The 26044-nt window shown below is 45.8% G+C and overlaps 1 protein-coding gene across 1 annotated transcript in view; it reads left to right on the forward strand.

Moving 5' to 3' along the window:
* The window catches only part of GRP (gastrin-releasing peptide), a 20637-nt gene extending 14242 nt beyond the window's left edge, over positions 1 to 6395 (forward strand). Inside the window, exons 2-3 of the mRNA XM_015405844.1 lie at positions 2411 to 2661; positions 6300 to 6395. Coding sequence (XP_015261330.1) covers positions 2411 to 2661; positions 6300 to 6353 — 305 coding nt within the window. The 3' untranslated portion in view covers positions 6354 to 6395. The remainder of the gene's footprint in view (positions 1 to 2410; positions 2662 to 6299) is intronic.
* Positions 6396 to 26044: the final 19649 nt, after the last annotated feature.

Below are 26044 nucleotides of genomic sequence, written 5' to 3' on the forward strand. Positions count from 1 at the left end.
CCCCCCCCCCCCCGTGTGGCAGGGGCCTGAATTCCCAGCTTTCGATTTTTGAAAAAAGTCTCCCACTTGCAGAGATGGAAAGGAAAAGGCATATCTTTGCCAGCACCTAGAGGCCTTTAAAAAAAAAAAAAAACCCAAAGGTGAAAATTCAGCTGACTCTCTTGGTGGTTTGGAAGAGTTTACAAAAAGGAGTCTAGTTCACTGTTAGCAATATCTTGTGCTGCCATACCTGTTACTGGAATTCCAAAAACAACAACTATGACAAAAATAACGAAGAGTCAATAAAGATAAGTTGCAAAAACATTTACTGTAGTAATTCTGTAGAAAATTTTCTTCCATGATCGCTCACACGCTAACGAATACTGTGCAATGTAAACAATTTGTTTCACAATATTTGCTTTATCTGAGCATGTAGCAATCCCAGTATACCAACATAAACATGTTCTAGTGTCAATTTAAAGGGAAAAAATAGCAAAAGCCCTGGGGGGTAAAATTGGCAGCTCTGGGTTGGAAAATTCCTGAATATTTGAGGGTGGAAGCTGAGGAGGGGAGGGGAGGGACAGGACCTCAGTGGACTATAATGCTGAAGCAACCCCATAGCCAAAAGTTTTGGGTTGGTGGGGCATGGAGAACTTTTGTGGGACAGCGGGGGAGGAGGAGAGGGGCAGCAGCTGTTGTGGGGCATGTTTGGTGTAGTGGTTACCAATGTTCCCTCTAAGCTATGGAGTCTTGTGAGCAAAAATTCTACTTTGTGAGCTACTGGCATTAAAGTTGTGAGCAGGTGATTTGGCTACTGCATAAATTGGTTTGCTCGGGAGCCATCCTTCCTGAGCTAAGACAAAAACGTGTGAGCCAGAGGCTAAAAAACCGTGAGCTAGCTCACACCAACTCAGTTTAGAGGGAACATTGGTGGTTACGTATGCGGACTCTAATCTGGGAGAACCGGGTTTGGTTTCCCACTCCTCCACTTGCACCTGCTGGATGACCTTGGGCAAGCCACAGTTCTGTCAGAGCTGTTCTTGAAAAAGAGCAGCTCCTGTCAGAGCTCTCTCAGCCCCACCTACCTCACAGGGTGTCTGCTGTGGGGAGGGGGAGGGAAAGGAGTTTGTAAGCCGCTCTGAGACTTAGGTAGTAAAGCCCGGGGTATAAATCCCATCTCTTCTTCTTATCACATTTGAGGGGTCAGAGCCCCGAAATGCCCCACCATAGCTATGGGCCTGTGCCATAAAGTCCACTTTCCAGAGCAGCCAATTCCTCCAGGGGCACTGATCTCTGTAACCTGGAGACCAGTTGTGATTCCTGGAGATCTCCAGCCACTCCCCAGAGACTGGCAGCCCTGTTGGTGGCCCCGGGGAGGAGGCTTGGCCGCCTTCTAGGGGCTTTGGGCAGGGAACCGTAGGGAAACCTGCTCTATGGAAGCCTTGCTGCTGTTGCGCTTTATCAGCAGCTGCACCGGCAATATGGGGAAACCACAAAATCATATCCTCTTGGAAAGGGAAAAATACCTAATTAAAAACTTATCGGTAGCAACAAGGCAAATGCTCCCCCAGGCCTGGCGGCAGTCGTATCTACTGGGCCTAGATGAGTGGGTATGTAAAGTAACGTCATGTGATTTTGATAAATCAAATAGCCTACGTAAGATCTATGAAGGAAAAAAGGGCTCTTGGGAACTTGTATGTTAAAGTTTGGACTCCATTTATCAGTTATTGAAACCTATACTGGCCAATAGGACAGGTCAAAGACATTAGATATATCTAATTGTCTGACCGTAAGTAGTAGTGTAAGGAGCTGCAGTGTAAGGAGCTGCAGTGGCTCAAGTGGTTAAGACGCTGAACTGCAGACTGTGGAAGGTCAGTAGTTCAGCAGTTCGAGACCCGGGTGCCGCATGATGGAGTGAGCTCCCATTTCTAGTTCCAGCTCCTGTCAACCTAGCAGTTCGAAAGCAAGAAATTGCAAGTAGATAAAGAGGTACCACTTCAGTGGGAAGGTAACAGCGTTCCGTGCGCCTTGGTGTTTAGTCATGCCGGCTACATGACCACGGAAACTTCTTCGGAGAGCGCTGGCTCTTCGGCTATGAAACGGAGATGAGCACCACAACCCTAGAGTCGGATTCGACTGGCTTTCGAGCAAGGGAACCTTTACCTTAAAGTAGTAGTGTAGTGTAGGCAGTAGGGTTTGGACCTCACACTGAAGAACTGTATGGAATTTTTGGAGTGATTAATGTGACCAATTACATTTTTGTAATTAATGTGATTTTCTAATTTAAAAAAAAGAATGGGGGGGGGGGAATCCCATCTTCGTGTGGAAGCCAGTTTAGATGCAAACTTATCCAATTCAGCCATACCTTACTCAAGGTTAGGATCATGCCGTTGGGACTCATTTCTCAGCATTCTGCCTGTTGTACTTGCAGGGCATTTCATGGGGAAAAAGAGTGCTGGCGACTTTCCTTACATGTATGAAGAGCAAAACAAGGCACCCTTTTCTTTGCTGCTGGATGACATCAAGAGGCTTGAGGAGGATCCGCGTTGGGAGGAGACGGCGAAGAAGCTTCTGCGACTTCTCGAGGCAAATGACAGCCGAGGCACTCAGGTTTTCAGGGAAGAATTGTCATTTCCCGCCAAGAACACCTGGGAGGCAGAGGATAACAGCAGTTTTAAAGACGTGAGTGTTAAAGTCCAAAATTGCCTGAATATCTGATTTGCCTAATACATTTCTGTCCTTCCCTTCCTCCAGAGAGCTCAGAGGGGCCTGGTTTTCCTTCTTCATTCCTCAGTCTGTCTTCTCAACAACCCAGTGAGGCAGGGTGGGCTATGGGGGGATGACAAATCCAAAGTCTCTGCTTCGTGGCTGAGGGGGCAGGATTTGAATTCCACCCTCCCAGAGCCTATTCCAAATTTCTGATTGCTACAGTACACTTAGACTTAACTATCCAGGGCAGTCAAATGTGATAATTTGCAAAATAGGGTTTTGTTGTGGCTGGTAATATAGTCAGTAAGGACAAAAAAGAGAAAAGGGAAAAAAACTGAACCTAAAATCCAGAATTCAGAACCTAAAAAGGTTAGTCAAGAATAGAAGAGGGCCAAATCTAAAAAATCTAATTATGAAACATACAAAAACATACATGTATTTATTCAACACAAATTAAAATAACAAATAAGGGCCCATTCATACCTCATATACAAATATAAAAACATACAAAGGCTAATGAAATAGGTATGAATGGGCCTTTATTTGTTATTTTAATTTGTGTTGAATAAATACATGTATATTTTTGTATGTTTCATAATTAGATTTTTAGAGTTGGCCCTCTTCTATTCTTGACTAACCTTTTTAGGTTCTGAATGGTAATATAGTCAGGACATTCATCGAGAATATTGCTGTTTTTCAAGCATTCCCTCAGACTGTGCAAGCCAGGGTAGGATAGGCCAAAAGCACGAACTATATCAAATGAGATTCAGGGGCTCTGAAGCAACAGAACAAAATCTGAGTCCAGCGGCACCTTTAAGACCCACCAAGTTTAATTCTGGGTCTAAGCTTTTATGTGTGTTTGAAGAAGTGTGCATGCACACAAAATTTTAGACCCAGAATTATACTTGGTGGGTCTTAAAGGTGCCATTGGCCTCAAACTTTGTTACCGTATTTTCCGGCGTATAAGACGACTGGGCGTATAAGACGACCCCCAACTTTGAGTTTTCCAGTTAAAATATAGAGCTGTGCTAATGCTTCTGGCGTACCGGCGTATAAGACGACCCCCCACTTCTGAGAAGATTTCCCTGGGTTAAAAAGTAGTCTTATACGCAGGAAAATACGGTATATCAAATGATGTTCATTTTGAGGAAAATTAAAGGACTTGAAAAGGATCCATTTCCCAAGTGGTGCTTTCTTGGTTTTTATCCAAAGTGTATAAATTGTGTTGAATTCTATTAACCAGGGACAAATGATCCATGAGGCTGAAAAGATCGATGACTGGAGTTCCCCACAGGCCCAGAGAAAGTCCTTTAATAACATGACTGTAAGCCCCTATGAAAAGGATAGTTCAGTTTGTTGGCAGTGCTATCCATGACTGGATCTGCTGATTATATAATTTAATGGTAAAAAGCAGTTGTAGGGTATGGGTCAGGGCCTCCGCCTGGGGAAAGGAGATTTAACCTTTAGCCCTCAGACCATTCTCCCAAAGCAAAAATTCTCTTTGCCTTGGCTTCTTTAAGCCCCAGGAGAGACAGAAGAGGAACAATACAACAACCTGAAGAAGTCTGTGTGCACACGAAAGCTTCTACCCAGAATTAAACTTTGTTGGTCATAAAGGTGCCACTGGACTCAAACTTTGTTTGAATATAAAAACTTGTTCCCTGCCCCCCAGCTGAGGCTAAACATAGCCCGAGGGAGCCATTTCTCACAGGGAATACTGAAGAAGAAGAGAAGAAGAGATTGGCTTTATACCCCGCCCTTCACTTGGAGTCTCAGGGCGGCTTACAATCTCCTTTCCCTTCCCCTCCCCACAACAGACACCCTGTGAGGTAGGTGGGGCTGAGAGAGCTCTGAGACAACTGTCCTTGAGAGAACAGCTCTGACAGAACTATGGCTTGCCCAAGGTCATCCAGCAGCTGCAAGTGGAGGAGTGGGGAATCAAACCTGGTTCTTCCAGATTAGAGTCCGCACACTTAACCACTACACCAAACTGGCTCTCAGGGGAAGGGGAAGAGAAAAGCCTAGCGCACTAAACCCTGCCTTATACAGAAGTGGGAGGAGGCTAGGGTTGCCACCCTCCAGGTGGTGGTTGGGGATCTCCCAGAATTACAACTGTTCTCCAAACAACAGAGATCAGTTCTCCTGGAGAAAACGGCTGCTTTGGAAGGTGGGCTGTATGGCATTATACCCCTCTGAGTTCCCTCCACAAACCCCATCCTCCTCAGGCTCCACCCTGTTCCCAACCAAGAGCTGGTAGCCATAGAGAAGGCAGACTATTCCTCCATCTAGGCCTTGGAAGTGGCTCAGTAGGCCTCAGGCCTGCCCCTGTCCAGTTACTTTTAGACATGTCTAGGACTGAACCTGAGACCTCCTGACCCAAATACAACCACGTCCTTAGCCAGTGAGCTAATACCATTATTGTTGCAATAGCTAAACAGCTCTCAGCTTGTGGGAACTGAGCTAATACCATTATTGCTGCAATAGCTAAACAGCTCTCAGTTTGTGGGAACAATAAATAATAGTTGCAGGAGTTGCTCTAACTGTTTCTATGTGGGATTGCATTGAAGAAGTTTGGGGTGCCTGAAAGTGACCCTGGGGTTTCCATTCCTCAGTTGGGGGCAGGGATCCCCCAGTTTTGCGGGCTCATTGTCAGCTCCTGTGTCACCTTGGTAGTATATTGAAGCCCCTCTTGCCCAAGTTACTTGCCTGATCACATTCCTTTTCACACTGGTGTTTGTCTCCAATTTGTTTATGCCCTCACCATCAGGGTGACCCTTTATGACCAGAGATTATGGAGGAACATGAGGAGAAGGCACAGGCAAGTGTGTGTGTATGTGCTTTAGCAGTTAGAATTCTCATTAATCTTACCGAAGCGGGTGAGAATAAATCACCTTAAGACTGAATACGTCGGAGCCGATTCAAATAATCATTTGTAGGATGGGGAAAAGGCTTCTTCCAGTTTGGTATAGTAGATAAGAGCAGTGGACTGTAATCTGGAGAGCCGGGTTTGATTCCCCACTCCTCCACACGCAGCCATCTGGGTGACCTTGGGCCAGTCCCAGTTCTCTCAGAGCTGTTCGCTCAAGAGCAGTTCTCTCAGAGCTCTCTCAGCCCCACCTACCTCACAGGGTGTCTGTTGTGGGGGGGGGGGGGGGAAGGGAGGGGGATTGTAAGCCACTCTGAGTGAAGGACGGGGTATAAATCCAACCCTTCAGGGTATAAATCCCTTTGGAAAGGACTTGAAACATGCCTCATATGCCATATATACAATCTCCTGGACTAAAAATGTTGCTTGTATTCTTAAAACTACATAAACTGAATATATTATGATGATGAGTTTGCAGCCCAGGTTGGGCTCAATCCATGTCTCTAGCACCCCCTCCCAACAGTTGGCTCCTGTTTATCTGAGATGCGACTTTTCCAACTTCATCGGCAATCAGCAAACCAAATGAGATAATTAATGTTCATTAAAACCGTCGACACTTAGAAATGATGCTTTTGTTCACAAAGTAGTGCTTCGTGCATAAATGCGTATTGAACTATCCGGCGTCTTTTTGCAAGACACTTCTCCAAATATTATTCTTTCGCTGTTTTTTGTTTTGGTTAATCAGATGATGGATTATCTGCTGCAAGCGATGGAGAGGAAAGAGAGTTCTCCAAGCTGAAACAACCGCTCCTTGACACTGAAGGCATAGAAGGATATCCTTAAGAGACTGTGGTTTCATAAGCATTTAACTGTATATGATGATTGATTCAACAAAAATCTTTTGTGTTAATCAGATTTCTTTTGATGCCAAATGACCCATTCATTTGTATTCCACTTAACACTCTTCGGTGGCTTTCCCCCTCCTTCCAGGCAGCCTTTTCCCTTCTCTGAACTGCTTTGTTGTAAATAATTGTCAATGAAGAGTCTTCCAGTCCTCGGATGTTCCTTCGCCTATTCTCTTTCCAATCATTCCAGCTTTTATGTTGCAATAATTTAACATTTCCAACATTCACAATAAATGTTTTAAAAAGAGAAAAAAACTATTATGGTTCCTTTTATTCAGGTTAATGGCAAATGGCAATCAAAAAACCCTTTTAGACATTATGATTTTGGCATTCTGACCTCATGTAACAGGACTGTTCCAATACACACAGTAAATAGGTTGTGTAAGGTCCCGTTCACACTCACTGATTTGGTCCGGGAGCAGGACAGTTTGGGGCCGGATCAAACCGGCGCAATCACACCACAACATCTGGGAAGCGTCCAGCTTCCGTACCCAAACTGTCCCTTTCCCGGGATGAGCCGGCGCAAACTGAACCACCTATCTAGGTGGTTTAAAGGGAAGCGGCGCGGCAACCGGGGCGTTTGATCGCCGCCGCTTCCCTGCGCCGGCTCAACCCCGGCCCGGATCCAAACTGCGCATGCCCGGACATGCGCAGTTCGGCCGGCCCCCGGGTAGGGCGTGTTTTCTCCCCGGCGTTTGATCGCGCCGGGGAGAAAAGGCGGCGCGGCCGGGGGATCCGTGGGATCCCGCCGCGCCGTGTCAACATTGGCGCGGCTTTTAAAAGCCGCGCCTTCAAGCGCCTTTTCCCCTGCGTGTGGCAGGGGCCAATATAAGTCATAGAATCATAGAGTTGGAAGGGACCTCCAGGGTCATCTAGTCCAACCCCCTGCACAATGCTGGAAATTCACCAATACCTCCCCCCCCAGTGATCCCTGTTCCACGCCCAGAAAATGACAAAAAACCTCCAGGATCTCCAGCCAAACTGGCCTGGAGAAAAATTGCTTCTGAATCCTGACCCCAAAGTGGCGATCAGCATTTCCCTGGGTGTGTAAGAAAGGGTCGTGAGATCTAAGCACTGAGGCAACCCTTCCTGCCCTCCCTCTCATGAGCTAGCTCTGTCAGGAAGTTCTTCCTAATGTTTAGCCGGAAAACTCTTTGTGCATTTTCAATGTGTGTATTTTCCGACATTACTATGCACAACCACACAGCCTCCAAAATCTGGGTTTCCAGTCACGAGCACCAAAGCTGGCAAATACACATGCATTCATGCAAAATGGCAACCGCACATATTGGATTACCAAAATTGTAAAGAATGAACAGGACTAGAGTTAGACCTTCACTCCTCTGAGAGGCAAGACGTTCAGGAAGTTGTGTTGAACTGGCTGGCTCTCTTTAGAGAAAAGACTTTAGAGAGTTATGGTGTTTTTGTATGATTGATTTTACAAATATGCAAGCAGAGCCGATTGGTTAACGGATTCACTGTTGGTGGTGAAAAGCACTGTCAAGTCACAGCTGACTTATGATGACTCCACAGGGTTTTCAAGGCAAGAGACAGAGGTGAATTGCCATTGCCTCCCTATGCATAGCAACACCTGACTTCCTTGCTGGTTTCTCGTCCAGGTACAAACCAGGGCTGACCCTACTTAGCTTCCAAGATACAATGAGCCTGGGCTAGCCGGGGCCATCCATGTCAGGGCAGGTCCACACCCCTGCATCAAATTGCCAGTGAGGGAGAGAGATTGAGATCTTGCATCATGAAATGCTCAGCAGACTCAAAGTTGGTTCTGTCTGCTGTTTCCTCTTCAGGTTACATATTCAGCCCTCCTGTTTCTTGACCCATACACACCAATGCCTGCCCCCTTCCAGAGAGCCAGTTTGGTGTAGTGGTTAAGTGCACAGACTGTAATCTGGGGGAACCGGGTTTGATTCCCCACTTCTCCACTTGCACCTGGCTGGATGACCTTGGGCAAGCCGTAGCTCTGATAAGAGCTGTTCTTGAAAACGAGCAGTTTCTGTCAAGAGCTCTCTCAGCCCCACCTACCTCACAGGGTGTCTGTTGTGGGGAGGTGAAGGGGAAGGAGTTTGTAAGCCGCTCTGAGACTCCCTTGGGTAGTGAAGGGTGGAGTATAAATCCAGTCTCTTCTCCCCCTTAGCTGGGAGGGGTCACATTTTCCAGACACAGAAACTTCCACAGAACTGCAAGCAGTCAGCCTCCCCATCACTGGCAGTCTTCAAGCAGCGGCTGGACAAACATTTGTCAGGGATGCTCTAGGCTGATCCTGCATTGAGCAGGGGGTTGGACTAGATGACCTGCGTGGCCCCTTCCAGCTCTGTGATGCTATGATTCTATCTAAAAATGGTAAAACCCGTGAAGTAGAATAATGCAAGTTTCAGATTTTTTTTTGGTAAGGTCTCCACTTTGTCAAAAACAACTTTTGAGCAACTTTTTATCCCCGAAGTAAAAGCATTTTAGCGTTGCATGGCCCATCGTCTTCACGACCAGGTGGGTCCCAAACATTTCCACGGCTCTGTTCAGTTTGCAAATGGGGAAAAAAAACACCAACCCAGTGGTGTCCTTGAACAAAGTGCACCATCTGAATTGCCCCCACATTGGTTCTCTGGGAGAGAAGACATAGCCAATCAGGATTGGTAGGAGAAAGCTGTCACCTCTAGTTGGAAGCTAGCCAATATGCAACCAGCAAGTCGGATTTTCAATACTTTGGCAGACAAAGGAAAGGAAGGCGGATTCTGGAAGCCTAGCTATGTGATCTGTGTGAGACTGCACAGCAAACTGAACACACACACATCATCACCAGTGTTCCCTCTAAGCTGAGTTAGTGTGAGCTAGCTCACAGTTTTTTAGCATCCAGCTCACACATTTTTGTCTTGGCTCAGGAAGGATGGTTCCAGAGCAAACTAATTGATGCAGTAGCCCAATCACTCGCTCACGACTTTAATGCCAGCAGCTCACAAAGTAGAATTTTTGCTCACAAGACTCCACAGCTTAGAGGGAACATTGATTCATCACGTGGGTGGTTTGGTCTTAGCACCGGTTAAGATAGGTTAGCAAAACAGTGCCCATTTAGCTTATGTCCATTCCAGTCCAATGGACATACAAAGCTGCCATATTCTGAATGAGACCACTGGTTCATCAAAGTCAGCACTGTCTACTATGGCCCCGGTCACACAGGAGATTTTGGCCCGGGAGAGGGATGGATCGGGGGAGCATCAAACGGGCGCGAGCACACCGCGACATCTGGGAATCGGCTCGTACCCATCCCTGATCTGTCCCTTCAGGCCAATAACGCGCTGTAAAAAAGAACCACCCCCAGAGGAGGACTTACCTGGGACGCCGCATCAAGCGCGGCCATGGGATCGCCGGCGCGCTGTTCGTTCATAGCAATCCCGGCTCCCAGCCGAACTGCGCATGCTCACACATGCGCAGTTCGGCTGCCTCGCTTCCCTGTCAGTGGCTTCCCCCCGGCATCTGATCGTGCCAGGGAGGAAGTGCGCAGCAGCTCAGGGGATCTATGTAATCCTGCCGCCGCATGTCTCTTCCCCCCCCCCCCCCCCTCGCGGGGCCACTGATTGGCAGCAGCTCTCCAGGGCCTTGCGTAGAGGTTGTTCAGATCCACCTGCTACCAGATCCTTGTAAGTGGAGATGCTGGGGATTGAACCTGGGGCCTTCTGCATCCGAATGCTCTACTACTGAGCCATGCCCTTCCCCCTTTCCTGGAAACTGCCAGGACCTTCTTGTGCAAAATGAACAAAATCCCTGTATAGCTGGTGCGGCATCTGGGATGGGTTCTCGCTTGCTAATGAAGGAAAGGGTTGCCAGCTACACCTCCCTCCCTCTAGTCATGTGCCTCTGCACCACTGTTCCCTCTAAGCTGAGTTAGTGTGAGCTAGCTCACAGTTTTTTTTAACCTCCAGCTCACATATCTTTGTCTTAGCTCAGGAAGGAGGGCTCCAGTAGCCAAATTGCTCACTCACAACTTTAATGCCAGTAGCTCCAAAGTAGAATTTTTGCTCACAAGACTCCACAGCTTAGAGGGAGCATTGCTCTGCACATGTTCTCACTTTAAGTGACTGGGACATAATGATGGCCCAGGAGCAGGCCAAGCTGAGCATCTCCTGGGGCCGCTCAGCTCATGAACACATGAAGCTGCCTTATACTGAATCAGACCCTTGGTCCATCAAGGTCCGTATTGTCTTCTCAGACTGACAGTGGCTGTCCAGGGTCTCAGGTACAGGTCTTTCACATCACCTACTGCCAGTTCCTTTAACTGGAGATGCCAGGCATTGAACCTGGGACCTTCTGCATGCCAAGCAGAGGCTCTTCCACTGAGCCACAGCAGGCTCTACTGGTAGCAGGAGCTCCTTTGCATTAGGCCACACACCCCTAGTGTAGCCAATCCTTCAAGAGCTTACAGAGCTCTTCTTACTGGGGCTACTGTAAGCTCTTGGAGGATTGGCTACACTAGGGGTGTGTGGCCTAATATGCAAAGGAGCTCCTGCTACCAGTAGAGCCCTGCGTGACAGCACCTCCCCTTAACTCAGACAGCTGCTGGTGACAAATATGGGGGTGGGCTCACTCATCACATCCTGCATTGCCACTGTCCAGTCTTAGCCAAGCAGCCCCTGTGAACAACAGCAAACCTCTGGGACTTGGGCTGGTAAGCTGAATGGCCAGCGTCTGCCTTTCCTCCCGTCACCTGTTCTCCCCCCTCCCCAGAGTGGCAGGTGCTTCTGAGTTGAGCTGTAAGTTTAGGATCCATGGATCTGTTTTTTTTTACAGACAATTCTGGAATCATTTAAAGAAGAACCCAGTCTGCAAAAGTACTTTCAGCATCTCCATTACTGAACAGTGCTTGTGATACCAGAGAATCTGCACGAGGGCGAGCCAGTGTGGGAACCAGAGATTCTGCCCCTTTAAGCATGGCAGCTAAGGAAGAAGAAGAGGAGATTGGATTTATACCCCGCCCTTCACTACCCGAAGGTGTCTCAGAGCAGCTTACAAACTCCTCTCCCTTCCCCTCCCCACAACAGACACCCTGTGAGGTAGGTGGGGCTGAGAGAGCTCTTGACAGAAACTACTCTTTTTCAAGAACAGCTCTTATCAGAACTACGGCTTGCCCAAAGTCATCCAGCCAGGTGTAAGTGGAGGAGTGGGGAATCAAACCCGGTTCTCCCAGATTATAGTCTGTGCACTTAACCACTACACCAAACTGGCAAGGCCAGTGACAAGGGCCATAGCAACTTTGGTTGGGCATCTCAGGGACCAGGTTGACTTTAACTACTGTTAGGCAAATTCTCAGTGCTCAGTTTACTAAAAACAGATCCATGGATCCTAAACTTACAGCTAAACTCAGAAGCAGATGCCACTATGGGGAGGGGGGAGCCCAAACCAACCAACTTAAGCAAAGAACAGTGTTGCAAGCCCAACAGAACCAATGTCAGACCACAGAAGTTAAGTAGAATCCAGGCCCAATGTGACAAGCCCAACCCAATCATTGTCGTACCAGAGAATCCAAGCCCAAGCCAACCTGTCGAGCCAGTACAAAGGGATGGACATGACAAAACACACACATTCTCTCTCTGTCTCTCTCACACATGCACGCACGCGCACGCACGCACGCACACACACACACACTAATGTCATTTCTGTGAAATGGAATTATGCTGCAGGCTTAATTTTTGTCTTCTTTGCCCATGTTCAGAGAGCCCCGGAGTGCTGTGACAGAATCACAATGATTGGGAAAACAGTTCCACGGCTCCCCCTAATGTCTGGTCCCATTTGTCTGGAAGAGCTGCCTCATCCCCCCCCCCTTCCTCATGTTGCCTGGGAAACCTATAAAATGAAAGAAAACAGACCTGGGAGACTTAAAATGCCATCCCCGAATATTCCTGAATATTTCTGTAATTTTTCAGGAAAACCCGAATATCACTCCAAGTACCCAACATATCCCCAAAATACCAACAAAGTATTTTTCAGATATGTATTCAGCCTGGAAATATTTGAATGCACATCCCTATGTGTGGTTATGTGAGAGAAACTCGCATCCCATTTGTTACTAGGTGCCAACCCACCTTATAAATTGCCTCTTCTCCCCAGTATGACAGTTAGGTGACAATCAGTTTTGGGGGATGACGTCAGTCTTTGAACGGGATATACATTATCCGTTTCTCCTTCCTCTTTTTATAAGGTCTCTGGCCATTTAAGACAGTATTCGTACACCACCCATACATTTGTTGTGACCAATTTCTGGCATATTCCACCAGGTGGCACTCTTAGCTAACATAACCTGGTTGGAATAAAAATCATTCCGAAAATTTTGTTTTTAGAAATGTCTCAAAGAGAAAAGTTGGAACACCAACTATGTCATAGACATCATTCTGCTGCAGCAGAAATAATAGCACAACAGCACCAATAATAGTAATGATAGTAGTAATGGTAAGAATTATCTGAAGTAATGTATGTGAGGTGCTTTAAACACCAAATACTAAGAATTATAACCACGCTCCTATTAAGAAGCCTCATAACCATGAGCTGCAAAGTAAAAAGTCCCTCGTGGGCCATGCTATCAGATTCTTTTTTAAAAAAAGGAATAACAGTTCCCTCACAGTTGAGTGAATTTAATATAACAAATTTGGAAAATAAAAATATTCACCCTAACATAAAGTTCCTAGCACTGGCTGAAAACTCTCTGCATTTGATTGGTTAATGAAGAGGGTAGCTTGCAATTCATCGATTGCTCGGGTGGGGGGATCTCCTTATAGTCATTTCTTGAAGTAGGAAATATTTCAGATTTATTAATCACATATTAATCTCCCCCTTTTTTTTCCCTTCCAAGAGGTTCAGCCATGCATACGTGGGAGTCCTCCTCTGAATGTCTCTTGCCTTGAAAACCCTACGGGGTTGCCAGAAGTCGTGTGTATCTTGATGGCACTTTCCTCCACCACCACATTCATTAAAATGTGAAATATCTGAGCCACCAACATTCAAATCTGATGCAAAAATATACAAAGTACAACTTTAGCCAAGTTTTCATCATTCCGATATGCAATAACCACCAATCATTTCTCTAGAAATCTACCTGGACTGTCACTTTTGTTTTTTTATTGCTGTTCTTTTAAACTCTACTGTGAGCCACTTTGGATCCATTTTTGAGAGAAGAGTGGAGTTAAAAAGTTTTAAATGCAGATAAATAACCAAACCATCTTTGTGGAGCATATGTAAATATTTGTTAATCTTGGAGCAGCCTTGCTTTATAACATTCAGAGGTAACTTTATTTTATTTATTTACAAAATTTGTATCCGCCCTCCTCAGGAAAACCAAGGTGGCTAACAATTAAAAACACATATGATAAAATAACATTTTAAACCATGAAAACCAATCCCCCCACATCATTAAAACAATTAAAACCAGAATTAACATCTGTACAAAACATAATAAACAACAATTCAAATATTGGTTACAAAGGAGGGATCATTGAGGGAACGCCAACTGAAACACAAGAAGTCCTCACCCACTGGTGAAAGATGGCAACAGAAGGGGACAGATGAACCTCCCTGGGGCGGGAGTTCCAGAGTTTTCATGCCATGACCAAACCCTCTTCCGGATTGCCACCTGACTAACCTCAACAGGTGGGGGCACCCAAAACAGGGCCTCAAAAGATTACCATAGTGATTGGGCGGGTTCATAAGGGATTAGGCAGTTCTGGTATGTTGGGCCCAAACCATATAAGGCTTTGAAGGCCAAGACCAGCACCTTGAATCGTGCCCAGAAACAAATTGTGAGCCAGTGTAGATGGGCCAAGACTGGATTGATATGGTTCCTACAACCCACTCCACTCAACCTCCTGGTTACACCGTTCTGTACCAGTTGAAGTTTTCAAATGCTTCCGAAGGGCGGCCCCATGTAGAGTGCATTACAGTAATCTAGTCTAGATGCAACCAGGGCATGCACCACAGTGGCCAGATCTATTCTGCCCAGGAAGTTTCCCAGCTGCCTAACCAGTCAATGCTGGCTAACAGGCTCTCCTGGTGACACTGTCCACCTACTTATCCAGCTGTAGGCTTGGGTCCAAGAGCACCTCCAGACGACGGACCTACTCCTTCCAGGGGAGTGCAACCCCATCTAGAACTGGTGACACCTTAAATCCCGGGTCAGACCCTCCGCTCACCAGTAGCACTTCTGTCTTGTCAGGATTCAGCTGCAGTTTATTTGCCCACATCCACTCCAAGACTGCCCCCAGGCACTAGTTCAGGGTTCCTACAGCCTCCCTGAGATCCGCTGGAAGTATATTTGCAGGCTGAGGAACTGAGGAGATGGACTTTTTAGCCTAAGAGCTCCTGCCACATAAGGCACAGACCTGTCAACTATCTGAACATCTTAAAGCATTATAGCATTTTCTAAACGACCAGTCTTAGAGTTACTACTGAGGTGTTTAAGGTGGGTAGGCCTTGTACAACTCCCATTGAGGGAGCAATCTTTACCTCATGAGGGACACTTCACTCACTACTAGTGACAGTCTGTAAAATGACCTTCCTTGTATTATAAATCCGATCTGCCTGTTTTACATAGGCCTAAACCAAATCTGATTACTAAATATTGGGCTAAGGGCATTTCTTTCCTCTGACTTACACATGAAGCTTATGTTCCTATTGACGGGGCAAGAACAATAATTTCAGAAGTCTGTAGAATTCAAATTTGTTTTAAATCTGGGAGGACATGAATATGTTTTTATACACACACAATGAGAAATCCCTGCAGTTTCCTGAGCTCACTCTTGGTGTTACTGAAGCTCACGTGGATGTGGATTTAGCTCTGTCATTTATAACCATACTGAAAACAGGAGATCGACAGAGGATCAAATATGCAGGAGATCTACAGAGTCTAGCAGGAGAGCTACAGGGATCAAATATGCTTTTATATTTAATCATGACGCCTAAGTGTCTTGCTTGCTCTGACATCAGTCTGCTTGTAAAGAAACTGATTAAGTCCTTTGGCCGAAACAAAACAGTGTTTTGATGACCTTGATAGTTCAGCTTACAGTAATACCTTAAAGCTACTTTCCTTCCCTGAGTCTTTACTCTTACTGACCGTTCTTAAGTACATCATCTTTGTCCTGCATCTGTGCTGTCAATATATATTTCCAACACAGGAGGAAACAGAGGCATCTAGATTGTTGGAAGAAACCTTCCCTGTGATATAGATGTGTGATTTTTTAAGTGTGTTCAAATTCCAGACTTAGCTTTCCAAGTAAACAAGGTCTCTGAATCCAGTATGGCTTGACTACAGTACCCAGGGGTCGTTTCGTAGAAAAAGAGCTAGGGGAACTCATTAGCATAACTCATTAGCATATGCCACACCCCCTGACATCACCAGAAGTGTGTCGTAAGGCCACACCCCCTGACATCACCGGAAGTGTGTCATAAGGCCACACACCCCGCCCCCAATGGTCCCGGCTGCCGGCCTTGCAGCTCCACTGCCGAGCCCCATGAGGGGCCCGGCGGTGGACCTGCAAGGCTGGCGGGAGTGCAAGGAAGCCCCGCGAAGGCCCTCCCTGGCCCCAGGCAGGCAGGGGTGGGGAGAGGCAGGGAGGAAGCAACTTACCCTCCCTCTTCTCCTGCCTCCTCCTGGCTGAATGAGGGCCAGAGGCCGGAAGCAGGGGGCGGGGCTTCGTCATGTGCCCCGCCCCCGTAACTCACCCGGGGGAACTGCGATCCCCCGCGATCCCCCCCGAAATGACCTCTGACAGTATCTCATTTCAAATTTCCTTTCTGGGGCTTCCTTGATAGGAAACAGCCAATCACTGGATGCACAGTAGGGTTGCCAGCTCTGGGTTGGAAAATTCCTGGAGATTTTGTGGGTGGAGCCTGGCGAAGGAGGAGTTTGGGGAGGGGAGGGGCCTCAGCAGGGTATAATGCTATAGCGTGCATCATCGAAAGCTGCCATTTACTTCTAGGGCCCCTGATATTTGTCATCTGGAGTTGTAATTCCTGGAGATCTCCAGGCCCCACCTGGAGGTTGTGAATCCTAATGGTCAGCCAAGTGTTTGGATAACCAGTTTGGTGTCGTGGTTAGGAGTGCAGACTCTAATCTGGGAGAACCGGGTTTGATTCCCTACTCCTCCACATGCAGGGTAGTTCTCGAGAGAGTTCTCTCAGCCCCGCCTACCTCACAGGGTGTCTGTTGTGGGGAGGGGAAGGGAAAGGAGATTGAAAGCTGCTCTGAGACTCCTTCGGGTAGTGAAGGGCGGGGTATAAATCCAATCTCCTCCTCCTCCTCTTCCTCCTCCTCCTCATGTATTTTATGATACCTGTGGTTTTCTGAACAGTTTACCTCAACCAGAAATCTCATTTGTGAATGCCACTGATCACTTCAAATAACAAGCTATCCTCCTCAGAAGTAAGGGTAATTTTATTTAATTGGGTTTAATTCCAGGAAAGTGTTTTGTTAGGATTGCAGCCACATAGACTTAAAATGCTATGTGGGACTTTCTTCTGAACCAACATGCTTAAGGTTGAGATTTTTCCCCATTTCGATCTGTGTGTTTTACAATAGTGTTAGTTGTTCTTGCTCAAAGATCCTCTCCCATCTGCTGAACAAGAGTTTAAGTTCGAGAGGAAAAGAGTAACTCCAGAAAAAGGGGAAGCACGCTCCCTTGATTAAGAGCCTTTGGCAAAATTAAAGTAAAGAAGTGGTTAAGGATCCAGATGATTTAATCCAGTTTTAAGAAAAGCTTTTACAGTAAGCAATTAGATGCTGGTTAAGGAATTAATCACTAATGGGTCATTAACTCCGACTGCCATTGTACATTTAACAAGCTGAGGCAGGATTATTAGACTCAGCACCCAATTAAGGAAGAGAAGATGTTTATAAAAAAAAGAAAAAAGAAAAATCCCCCTTATAAATAGGATCTTAACAACGCAACAGGTCAGTGTGGGAAAAATTACATGAATGTAACTTTTAAGAATCTCCTGTAATAAAGGAAAAAAACCATTTTGTGTTCATCCTCAGCTTTTACGGAAAGATTTGAATTTATTCTCAACAGAAGGAAAAATGCATTCAAATAAATTCATTGTCTATGAAGCCAGCTAAGAACTGAAAGGAAAACAAGCAGAGGGTTGGTCCCAAAGGCCATCGGTCTCCACTGTGGAATAGTCTTTCCTCAGAAACCAGTCCAATGTCAAATGGTAACATCTTTTTGAAACACGGTTAAGGGCTGGTCCTAAGGGGCCATGGTGGCTCAGTGGTTAAGACGCTGAACTGCAGACTGGAAGGTTGGTAGTTCGGCAGTTTGAGACCCTAGTGCTTGTGACAGAGTGAGCTCCCGTCTCTGGCCCCAGCTCCTGCCAACCTAGCAGTTCGAGAGCAAGAAATTGCAAGTAGATAAATAGGTACCACTTCGGTGGGAAGGTAACAGCATTTCATGCACCTCGGTGTCTAGTCATGCCAGCCATATGACCATGGACATGTCTTTGGACAGCGCTGGCTCTTTGGCTTGGAAACGGAGACGAGCACCGCCCCCTAGAGTCGGATTCGACTGGCTTTCGAGCAAGGGAAACCTTTACCTTTAAGGACTGGTCTTAGGTTTGCCAACCTCCCGGTGGTGGCTGGAGATTTCCTGGGATTACAACTGATCTCCAGGCCAAGCTTTCTTGAAAGCTTATGCTACAATAAAGTTTGTTAGTCTTAAAGGTGCTGCTGGGCTTTTTACTCTCCTGGAGAAAATGGCTGCTTTGGAAGGTGAACTCTATGGCATTATACCCTTCTGAAGTCCCTCGCCTTCTCAAACCCCGCCCTCCTCAGGCTCCACCCCCCTCAAATCTCCAGGTATTTTCGGACCCAGAGCTGGTGACCCTACCTGGTTGGTACTACAATAAGACCATAGAGTCCTGAAGTGATCGAGTAGACAATACCATTTCAGGTTGCATATTCGAGATTGTGCGATTAGCATTTTTGAGTGCTCTCACATGTTAAAAAAAACCTCTCTGCAATTTGAAAACCATACAAAAGTCCCAGCTTAGCATGCTTTCTGTTGTCCTAGCCTTCTGCTTGCATGGAGGATTTTTTTTAGAAATATAAGGAAATATTTAAAATATTATCCTCTCACCTGTACTCTCAAGTGAGACGGGAGTCACCTAATTCCAGCATAATTTCACTGCATGTGATCTCCCAGAATTACCAGTGATCTCCAGATGACAGGAATCCCACCAATTGCTTTTCTCCCCAGGCTCCACTTCCAAATCTCCAGGAAATTCCCAACTTGGAGTTGACAACTGTATGTATATTGGCTGTAATTTTTTTTTTGGTAATTTCTGTTGTTTATGCAGCTAGGCCAAAGGTGGGGTTTGTTTGGGGTTTTTTGCTGTCCAAAGTGAATCCCAGTTTTGTACTATTGTATACTGAGCAGCATATGTAAGATGGCCATATGGCCAAAAAGAGAAGAAGAAGAAGAGACTGGATTTATACCCCGCCCTTCACTACCCAAAGGAGTCTCAGAGCGGCTTACAAACTCCTTCCCCTCCTCACAACAGACACCCTGTGAGGTAGGTGGGGCTGAGAGAGCTCTGACAGAAACTGCTCTTTTTCAAGAACAGCTCTTGTCAGAACTGTGGCTTGCCGAAGGTCATCCAGCAGCTGCAAGTGGAGGAGTGGGGAATCAAACCCGGTTCTCCCAGTGGTTAAGTCTGTTGGTGTAGCGGTTGGTGTAGTGGTTAAGTCTGTGCACTTAACCACTATACCAAACTGGCTCAAAAATGGTCCAGGAGTTAATAATTATAATGTTTTCTTATTTTGATTTGCAATGTCTGTCTCTTTCCTCCACTTTACAATCACGTCTGTGCTCTGGGAAGCTGAGGGATGTTAGAACGCTCAGGATTGAGTCCCTCTCTGCTGGGGATGCAGGGGATATCACCCTGGCCAGTGATCTACTCTGCTGCTTTCATGCAGCAACATGTATTTATTTAGCTGTTCCTACCCAGAATTTCTCCCCAATCGGGACCAAAGCAGTTTGCAACATTTCCCCCTCCTCTACTTTACCACTTTTCAACAACTCTGTGAGGTAGGCTAGGTGGGGAAGGGGTGTCCAAGGTCATAAGTAGAGATTAAAGTGTTGGAGTAGGAGCTGCGGTGGCTCAAGTGGTTAAAACGCTGAACTGCAGGCTGTGGAAGGTCAGTAGTTCAGCAGTTCGAGACCCGGGTGCTGCATAATGGAGTGAGCTCCCATCTCTAGTTCCAGCTCCTGCCAACCTAGCAGTTCGAAAGCAAGAAATTGCAAGTAGATAAATAGATACCACTTTGGTGGGAAGGTAACAGCGTTCCGTGCGCCTTGGTGTTTAGTCATGCCGGCCATGACCACGGAAACGTCTTCGGACAGCGCTGGCTCTTCGGCTTTGAAATGGAGATGAGCACCGCAACCCTAGAGTCGGATTCGACTGGCTTTCGAGCAAGGGAACCTGGGAAGCCTTAACCAGGTTGTTATTGTTGTTGTTATTAAATTTGATTTTAGACCGCCTTCTCCCGGAGGAATTGGGCTCGGGGTGGTGTACAACGATATCATATAAACATAGTTAAAAACAGATTAAAACCAATAAAAGGAGTGGGTTTGGTGTAGTGGTTAAGTGCGTGGACTCTAATCTGGGAGTACCAGGTGTGATTCCCCACGCCTCCACATGCAGCTCACCTTGGGTGAGTCATAAGTTCTTTCAGAGCTGTTCTCTCAAGGGCAGTTCTCAAGAGAGCTCTCTCAGCCCCGCCTACCTCACAGGGTGCCTGTTGTGGGAAGGGGGAGGGAAAGGAGATTGTAAACCGCTCTGAGAGTCCGAGTGAAGGGCGGGGTATAAATCCAATCTCCTCCTCCTCCTCTTCTTCTTCTTCAACAACAACATAACAGTACTAAAAGATGGCATTGAAATTTGCTGACGGTATCACTGACAAAGAATAGAAATTTCTATTCTGGACTTTGTTCTTTCCCTTTGGGATATTGTGGACTTTTGTATTTTCCTATGATGGATTACATGTGTTGAATTACCTTTGTGTTGAAGTCTCTTTTTGTCAACCTTGGTGCGGGTTTGTGCACTACACAGTTGTTATTTGCTGGTTTTTTGGCCATTGTTTACTGTGGACTGTATTATTGTAGTTGTTGTTGGCTCATCCAAATGCCTGACAGAACGTCTCTGCCTTACAGGCCCTGCAGAACTGTATCAGGTTCTGCAGGGCATGGATTTAATTCGGTTCCACCACGTTGGAGTGAGGGCGGAGAATGCCGTGGCTCTGGTTGAGGACAGTCGGAGATTTCTCGGGCTGGGGACCACCAGCAGATTTTGACCTATTGAGCGCAGTGCTCTCCGGGGAATAAGAGAGGCGGTCCCAAAGATACGCTTAAATCCCCACTCGTGTTATGGAAGCTTGCTGGGTGACGTTGGGCCTGTCGTGCACTCTCAGCCGAGCTTACCTCACAGGGTTGTTGTGAGGATAAAAAGGAGGAGAGAGGAGAACAACACAAGCCATGTTGGGCTCGTACTGTAGAGAAAGGCGGGATAAAGTAAATAAATAAAATAAGCACGCTTCTATAGTAGAGCGGGGATTTAAACAAAGATCTCTCCATTTGTAGTCTGACACTCTAACCACTTCACCAACTGGCGCCCTATCAAGTTAAGACCTTTTAAGTCCTGCTGATTTCAGTGCTGCTCAATGCAATTTATTTTGCCTCGATCACGCCCATTGTTGTTACCCATTTCTTTGGGGAAAGCTGAATTAGTCCATTGAACGATAAAGAAAAGACAAAAATAGCTTAATCTGGCGCTGGGCCACAGACGTGCCCAAAGCTGAAGTCAACAAAGGCGTTTTTTTACTTCACCCTTGTGTATCTGATAAGAATTTGGTCCCTCTGAATTCAAATCCCAGCCAGGTTCCTCCAGCAATCATTAGGGAACTGTGTTCAGAAGAAGCCGTGTGAGAGATTAACCTCACGCTAGAACCTGCGGTCTCCCAAGCCGCCAAAAAGTCTTGTTTTCAGTCCAGCAGGGCCTTGTTTAACAAAGTCCACACAATTCTTGTGTTTGTTTGCAAGCCACCCAATGCCCTGAATTGTCTTTCAACCGCTCTGGGATTGTCGACTTGGTTACAAGGAGAGAAAAGGGAAGGCCCAAAGGGTTGGAAGGAGAAGGAAGGAGAGAGGCTGTTTTCAAAATACAGTGATTCCTATTATTATCTGAGAAAGAAGCTCTCAAGTCGGGAAATGTGGGGGGACGCATTGTGGGGAAGGAAGGCCGTCGGTGAGGGATGTGAAGAAATTGCTGTCTAAGGTTAAAAAGCTCCCTGAAACGAAGCCGAACAAAGATGACATGCCTGTTCCTGACAGGCCCCTTAAAGATACGCACAGATTGTGAAAATATAATTAGAGGCCTCCCTTTGTCTGTCCACAATGAGTGGAAAATGTTGAAAGAAGAGGTCTCCCCGTCTTTATTGAACCGTCCCCCTGGGAGACAATGAAGGGGCTTGTGAGCCCTGCTCCTTCCCCTAATGAGAAACGTTAATTGCCACAATTTCCAGAGTGTGTAAAGCACCCTGTGCCTGGGGGGGGGGAGGGGGAGGAGTGTTTTATTTAAAAGGTTCTCAGCCCTATTAGATGTGGTAACAGAGATAATGGAAAATAAAAAAAAATGCTGTGTTTTTAATTTCTACGGCTTGGACAATAGTGCGCGGCTCAAAGCAGATGTGAAATTCAGGCAGACTTAAAGGTGCCTCTGGACTCAGACTTTGTCCCTCAGAGTCAATAAAGCTGAGATCTGACAGAGTCCTGTGGCGTTCTATGCAGTCTTCGAACCCAGAAGGTGGATTCTGTTGAAAGGAATTTGGTAAAACATGAGGGAAGAGAAACGATATTATTGTTGCTGTTATCACTGCAACTATACTACTATGACTATTAACGGAGTATTACTGCTACTAGTAGTAATAGTCTATTACTACTAATGCTAGCTGGCATAAAATAGAAGGGTCTATCAGAGGACATGAAAGGGTTTTTTTAACAGCATTTTTCACATATGACATGAATAAAGTCGCATACAGTGTCTCAGCCTTGGTACAAAAATAACATTTTTTCCTGATCCACTAAGGCCTCTGGTCAAACAAATGTTCAAAGTTTTTTCCGTCTTTACAAAATTGGCTTGATTCAATAGCTTGTCAAGGGGAGGGCAGTTTACAAACAAGCTGAGAGTGATTTGCTTTTTTTTAATACATACGAGAGCCCTACTATTCTGTTATTCAGGACAAGTCACAAAATATTTTGCCACACTTCAAAAAAACATGCCAGAGTATCAACACAGCAAGATCAAGCAGTGATTTCAGAGAGAGCAGAGGAAACTTCCACAGGGAAACTAGGATAAAAATAATTTACAAACGGCAGTTCTAGAATGTGGTCAGAAATGCCTTAAAATTGTGGAAACAAAAAGGCATTCACAAGATGATGGATGACAGGGACTGAGGGAATGAAGGGGATTTCTTGAAGGAAAGAGTAGTTCCAGAACTGGGGCATGTTGGTTGGCTGAAAAGGCCTCATCCCACATTGTATCCACTTCCCCCCTAACATTCAAACTTGGTACAAGAAGCTGTGGAATCAGTTCATTATGGAAAGCATCACTGATAAAGTTAACAGAAATAAAAGGAACGTCGTACATTTTGGGTTCGAAGCTAAATGGTTGCCAATTTTAGAAGCTCTATCAGACAAAAAATTTATCTCAGCATCCTGGGATAACTATGTTAAATGGTTGTGAGGATTTTTTTATGGTTCAAATAAAGTATAGGAAGTAGGCTTTGGTAAAACTTGATTTGTGGGTAGTACTTTGTGTTAAATATGGTTAGATATATCATTGAATGTCTACAGATATTCTTGAGGGCAGAAGACACTTGGTTGTATCTAAAGCAACAAACAGTACAGGCATCAATTACAAATTGAGGCTAAAATAAGTTACTTCGTTCAAAGATTTATTGAAGAATGTATCATTCTTTAAAACTTACTTTTTTTGTAATTAGTGTGTTGGTTTGAATGTATAACTGTTCTTATGACCTTTATAAATATTTTTATTGTTATATTTGTTTTATTGTTTTAATCCTACCAATAAAATGTTAATGAGAAAAAAAAAGTGAGATAGAGGAGGTAGTGTTCCCTCTAAGCTGAGTTAGCTCACAGTTTTTTATCCTCCGGCTCACACATTTTTGTCTTAGCTCATGAAGGATGGCTAATTTATGCAGTAGCCAAATCGCTTGCTCACAACTTTAATCCCAGTAGCTCACAAAGTAGAATTTTTGCTCACAAGACTCCACAGCTTAGAGGGAGCAGACCTGAGAATGACCTGAAGAGACATCCTGGTCTTCGACTGTTTTGGCCCTTAATGACCAGTAGTTCAACTCCCCAGAAAAGCCATTGTCAGTAAACATTGAAAGAACTTTTTTTTCCCTCCGTCACACAGATGTAAGAACCTCCATCAGTTAGAACATATATTTGATTTTAAAATTATTTTCTTTCTTCTTCTTTTTTTACATCACACATTCCAACATCCACATTCCAACATCCACAAAAGAGGCTCGTGAGTGCCTTTTGAGTGTGTTAAAAACAGCTGTAAAATATCGATGAGCTTGATATTTAAAAGCATGCTTGAATCCCTCTTGCCGCTTTGTGCCACAGACAAATGTAGTCTGTACGGGACAAAATCTAGAACATCTGCTTTGTCGCTCACATAGATTTCATCGCTGCTTTATACATCTATCCCAGCACAATCCGTGGGCGAAAATGCCTTTTGAAAAAATAACTGCTGGAACCTTTCTAGTAAACCCACTTCAAAAAAATATATTTTCTCACACATTCTTTGATTTAAAGAACAATAGTTCGAGAGCTCAGGATGTTGCTTTCAGACAAGCTCACTTTCTCTGTTCTTTGAAGCCCTCACGCAAAAAGGGGAGCCTAGCGGTCCAAGTATACCAGGACTGTGTAGGTCCCATACAAAACAGAAGCTGTACCCTACAGAAAATTCACATGTCGTCCAGTTTACACAGAATAGTGGCTACATATATTGCACTCCTGATATACATGGCTAGTAGGTTCCTGGTTGCAGGAAGAGAAAGGAATATCCACAGAAGCTACTGTTCTCTCACATCTTGTATGACTGAGACAGAAAATACCACCTCTGCCCAATTTCGCCCTTAGGGCCTGGAGATCTCCCACTTTTACAACTGATCTCCAGCTGACAGAGATCAGCTCCCCTGGAAAAAATACAACAAACAAACAAACACTGTGATATGAATGACCAGGGCCCCGGTCACACGGAGAATTTGCCGTACAAAGGGCACGAACGGTGGGCGGATTTTCAGGGCACGATCACACCACAACATCTGGGAAGCGTACTGCACCCGTGGCCAACCCGTGGCGTCCCACCGAAGATGCGGAGTTAAAAAGTACCAAGGAAAGTGCACTAGTATCCAGAAAACGCACGGCACAGGCGGGCGTCTGATCACGGGAGTACTAGTATCCCGTGGCATCCGGCACCCGTCCACGTCCCATCATAAACTGAATGTTTTTCGTAAGTGCATGCGCACAAACACGAAACTGAAAGCAGTGCTGCTCCGCGGAACTGCGCATGCACACAAACGTGAACCACTGTTGTGACCATGCCACGCTTCTCTGCCACGCTGCAGCATCACCGTGTGATTGCCAGCTAACAGCCTAAGCACAGAGGCTCGGGGGACCGTGTGATCAGGCTACCACGCTTTATTTTGCTCCGGGGCAAACAGCCACACCTCCCCCCCTTGTTATCTTGCCTGTGTGACCGGGGCCTAGAACATTTAGTAAAGATCATATCATATTATAAATAAAACTTTACAATATTACAAGGAAAAGTCCATCATTCTCAATGAGCACCCAGATATAAGCTCATTTCATCCCAGTCTTCCTCAGGAGTAATCCTATTGTATTGGGGCGGGGGATTTAAAAAATATTATTCCATTCAGCTTCATGTTGCTTTTCATTTTAAATACCATGGGTTTTTTCCAGGATAATTTGAAGAAAATAAAAAAGTTAAGCATTGGTTTGCTCCTAACATAACAACAGGGGTCATTTCGTAGAAAAAGAGGTGCAGGAGCTCATTAGCACAACTCATTAGCATAATTTATTTGCATATGCCACACCCCCTTGTCATCACCGGAAGTCTGTCAGAAGGCAACACCCACCGCTCAGGCTCCACTGGACTGTTTTGGATTGCTAGCTATTGGGGGGGGGACGTGCAGTTCTGTCCTCACAGAGGAGGGAGAGCTTGTACCTGAAGGCGTGCCGGGGGGGGGGCTCTGCAACTTACCTGGCTGCTTCTTTGTGGCCCAACTGAGGGCTGCTGGGAGCAGGGGGTGGGGCTTGTTGCATGTGCCCGCCCCCTGAGCTCCTTACTGCCAGAGCTCCGCTCCTGTGCGCTCCCGCAGGAAATGACCCCTGCATAACAATGAGCTGTATCAAGAGGCTGACACCTTTCAATACAATAGGATTACTCCCGGGGAAGATTTTATTTTGTTTTGTTTTATTAGATTTAT

The sequence above is a fragment of the Gekko japonicus genome, unplaced genomic scaffold, assembly GCF_001447785.1.
Source record: "Gekko japonicus isolate JY-2015 unplaced genomic scaffold, Gekko_japonicus_V1.1 scaffold201, whole genome shotgun sequence".
NCBI classification, from domain to species: domain Eukaryota; kingdom Metazoa; phylum Chordata; class Lepidosauria; order Squamata; family Gekkonidae; genus Gekko; species Gekko japonicus.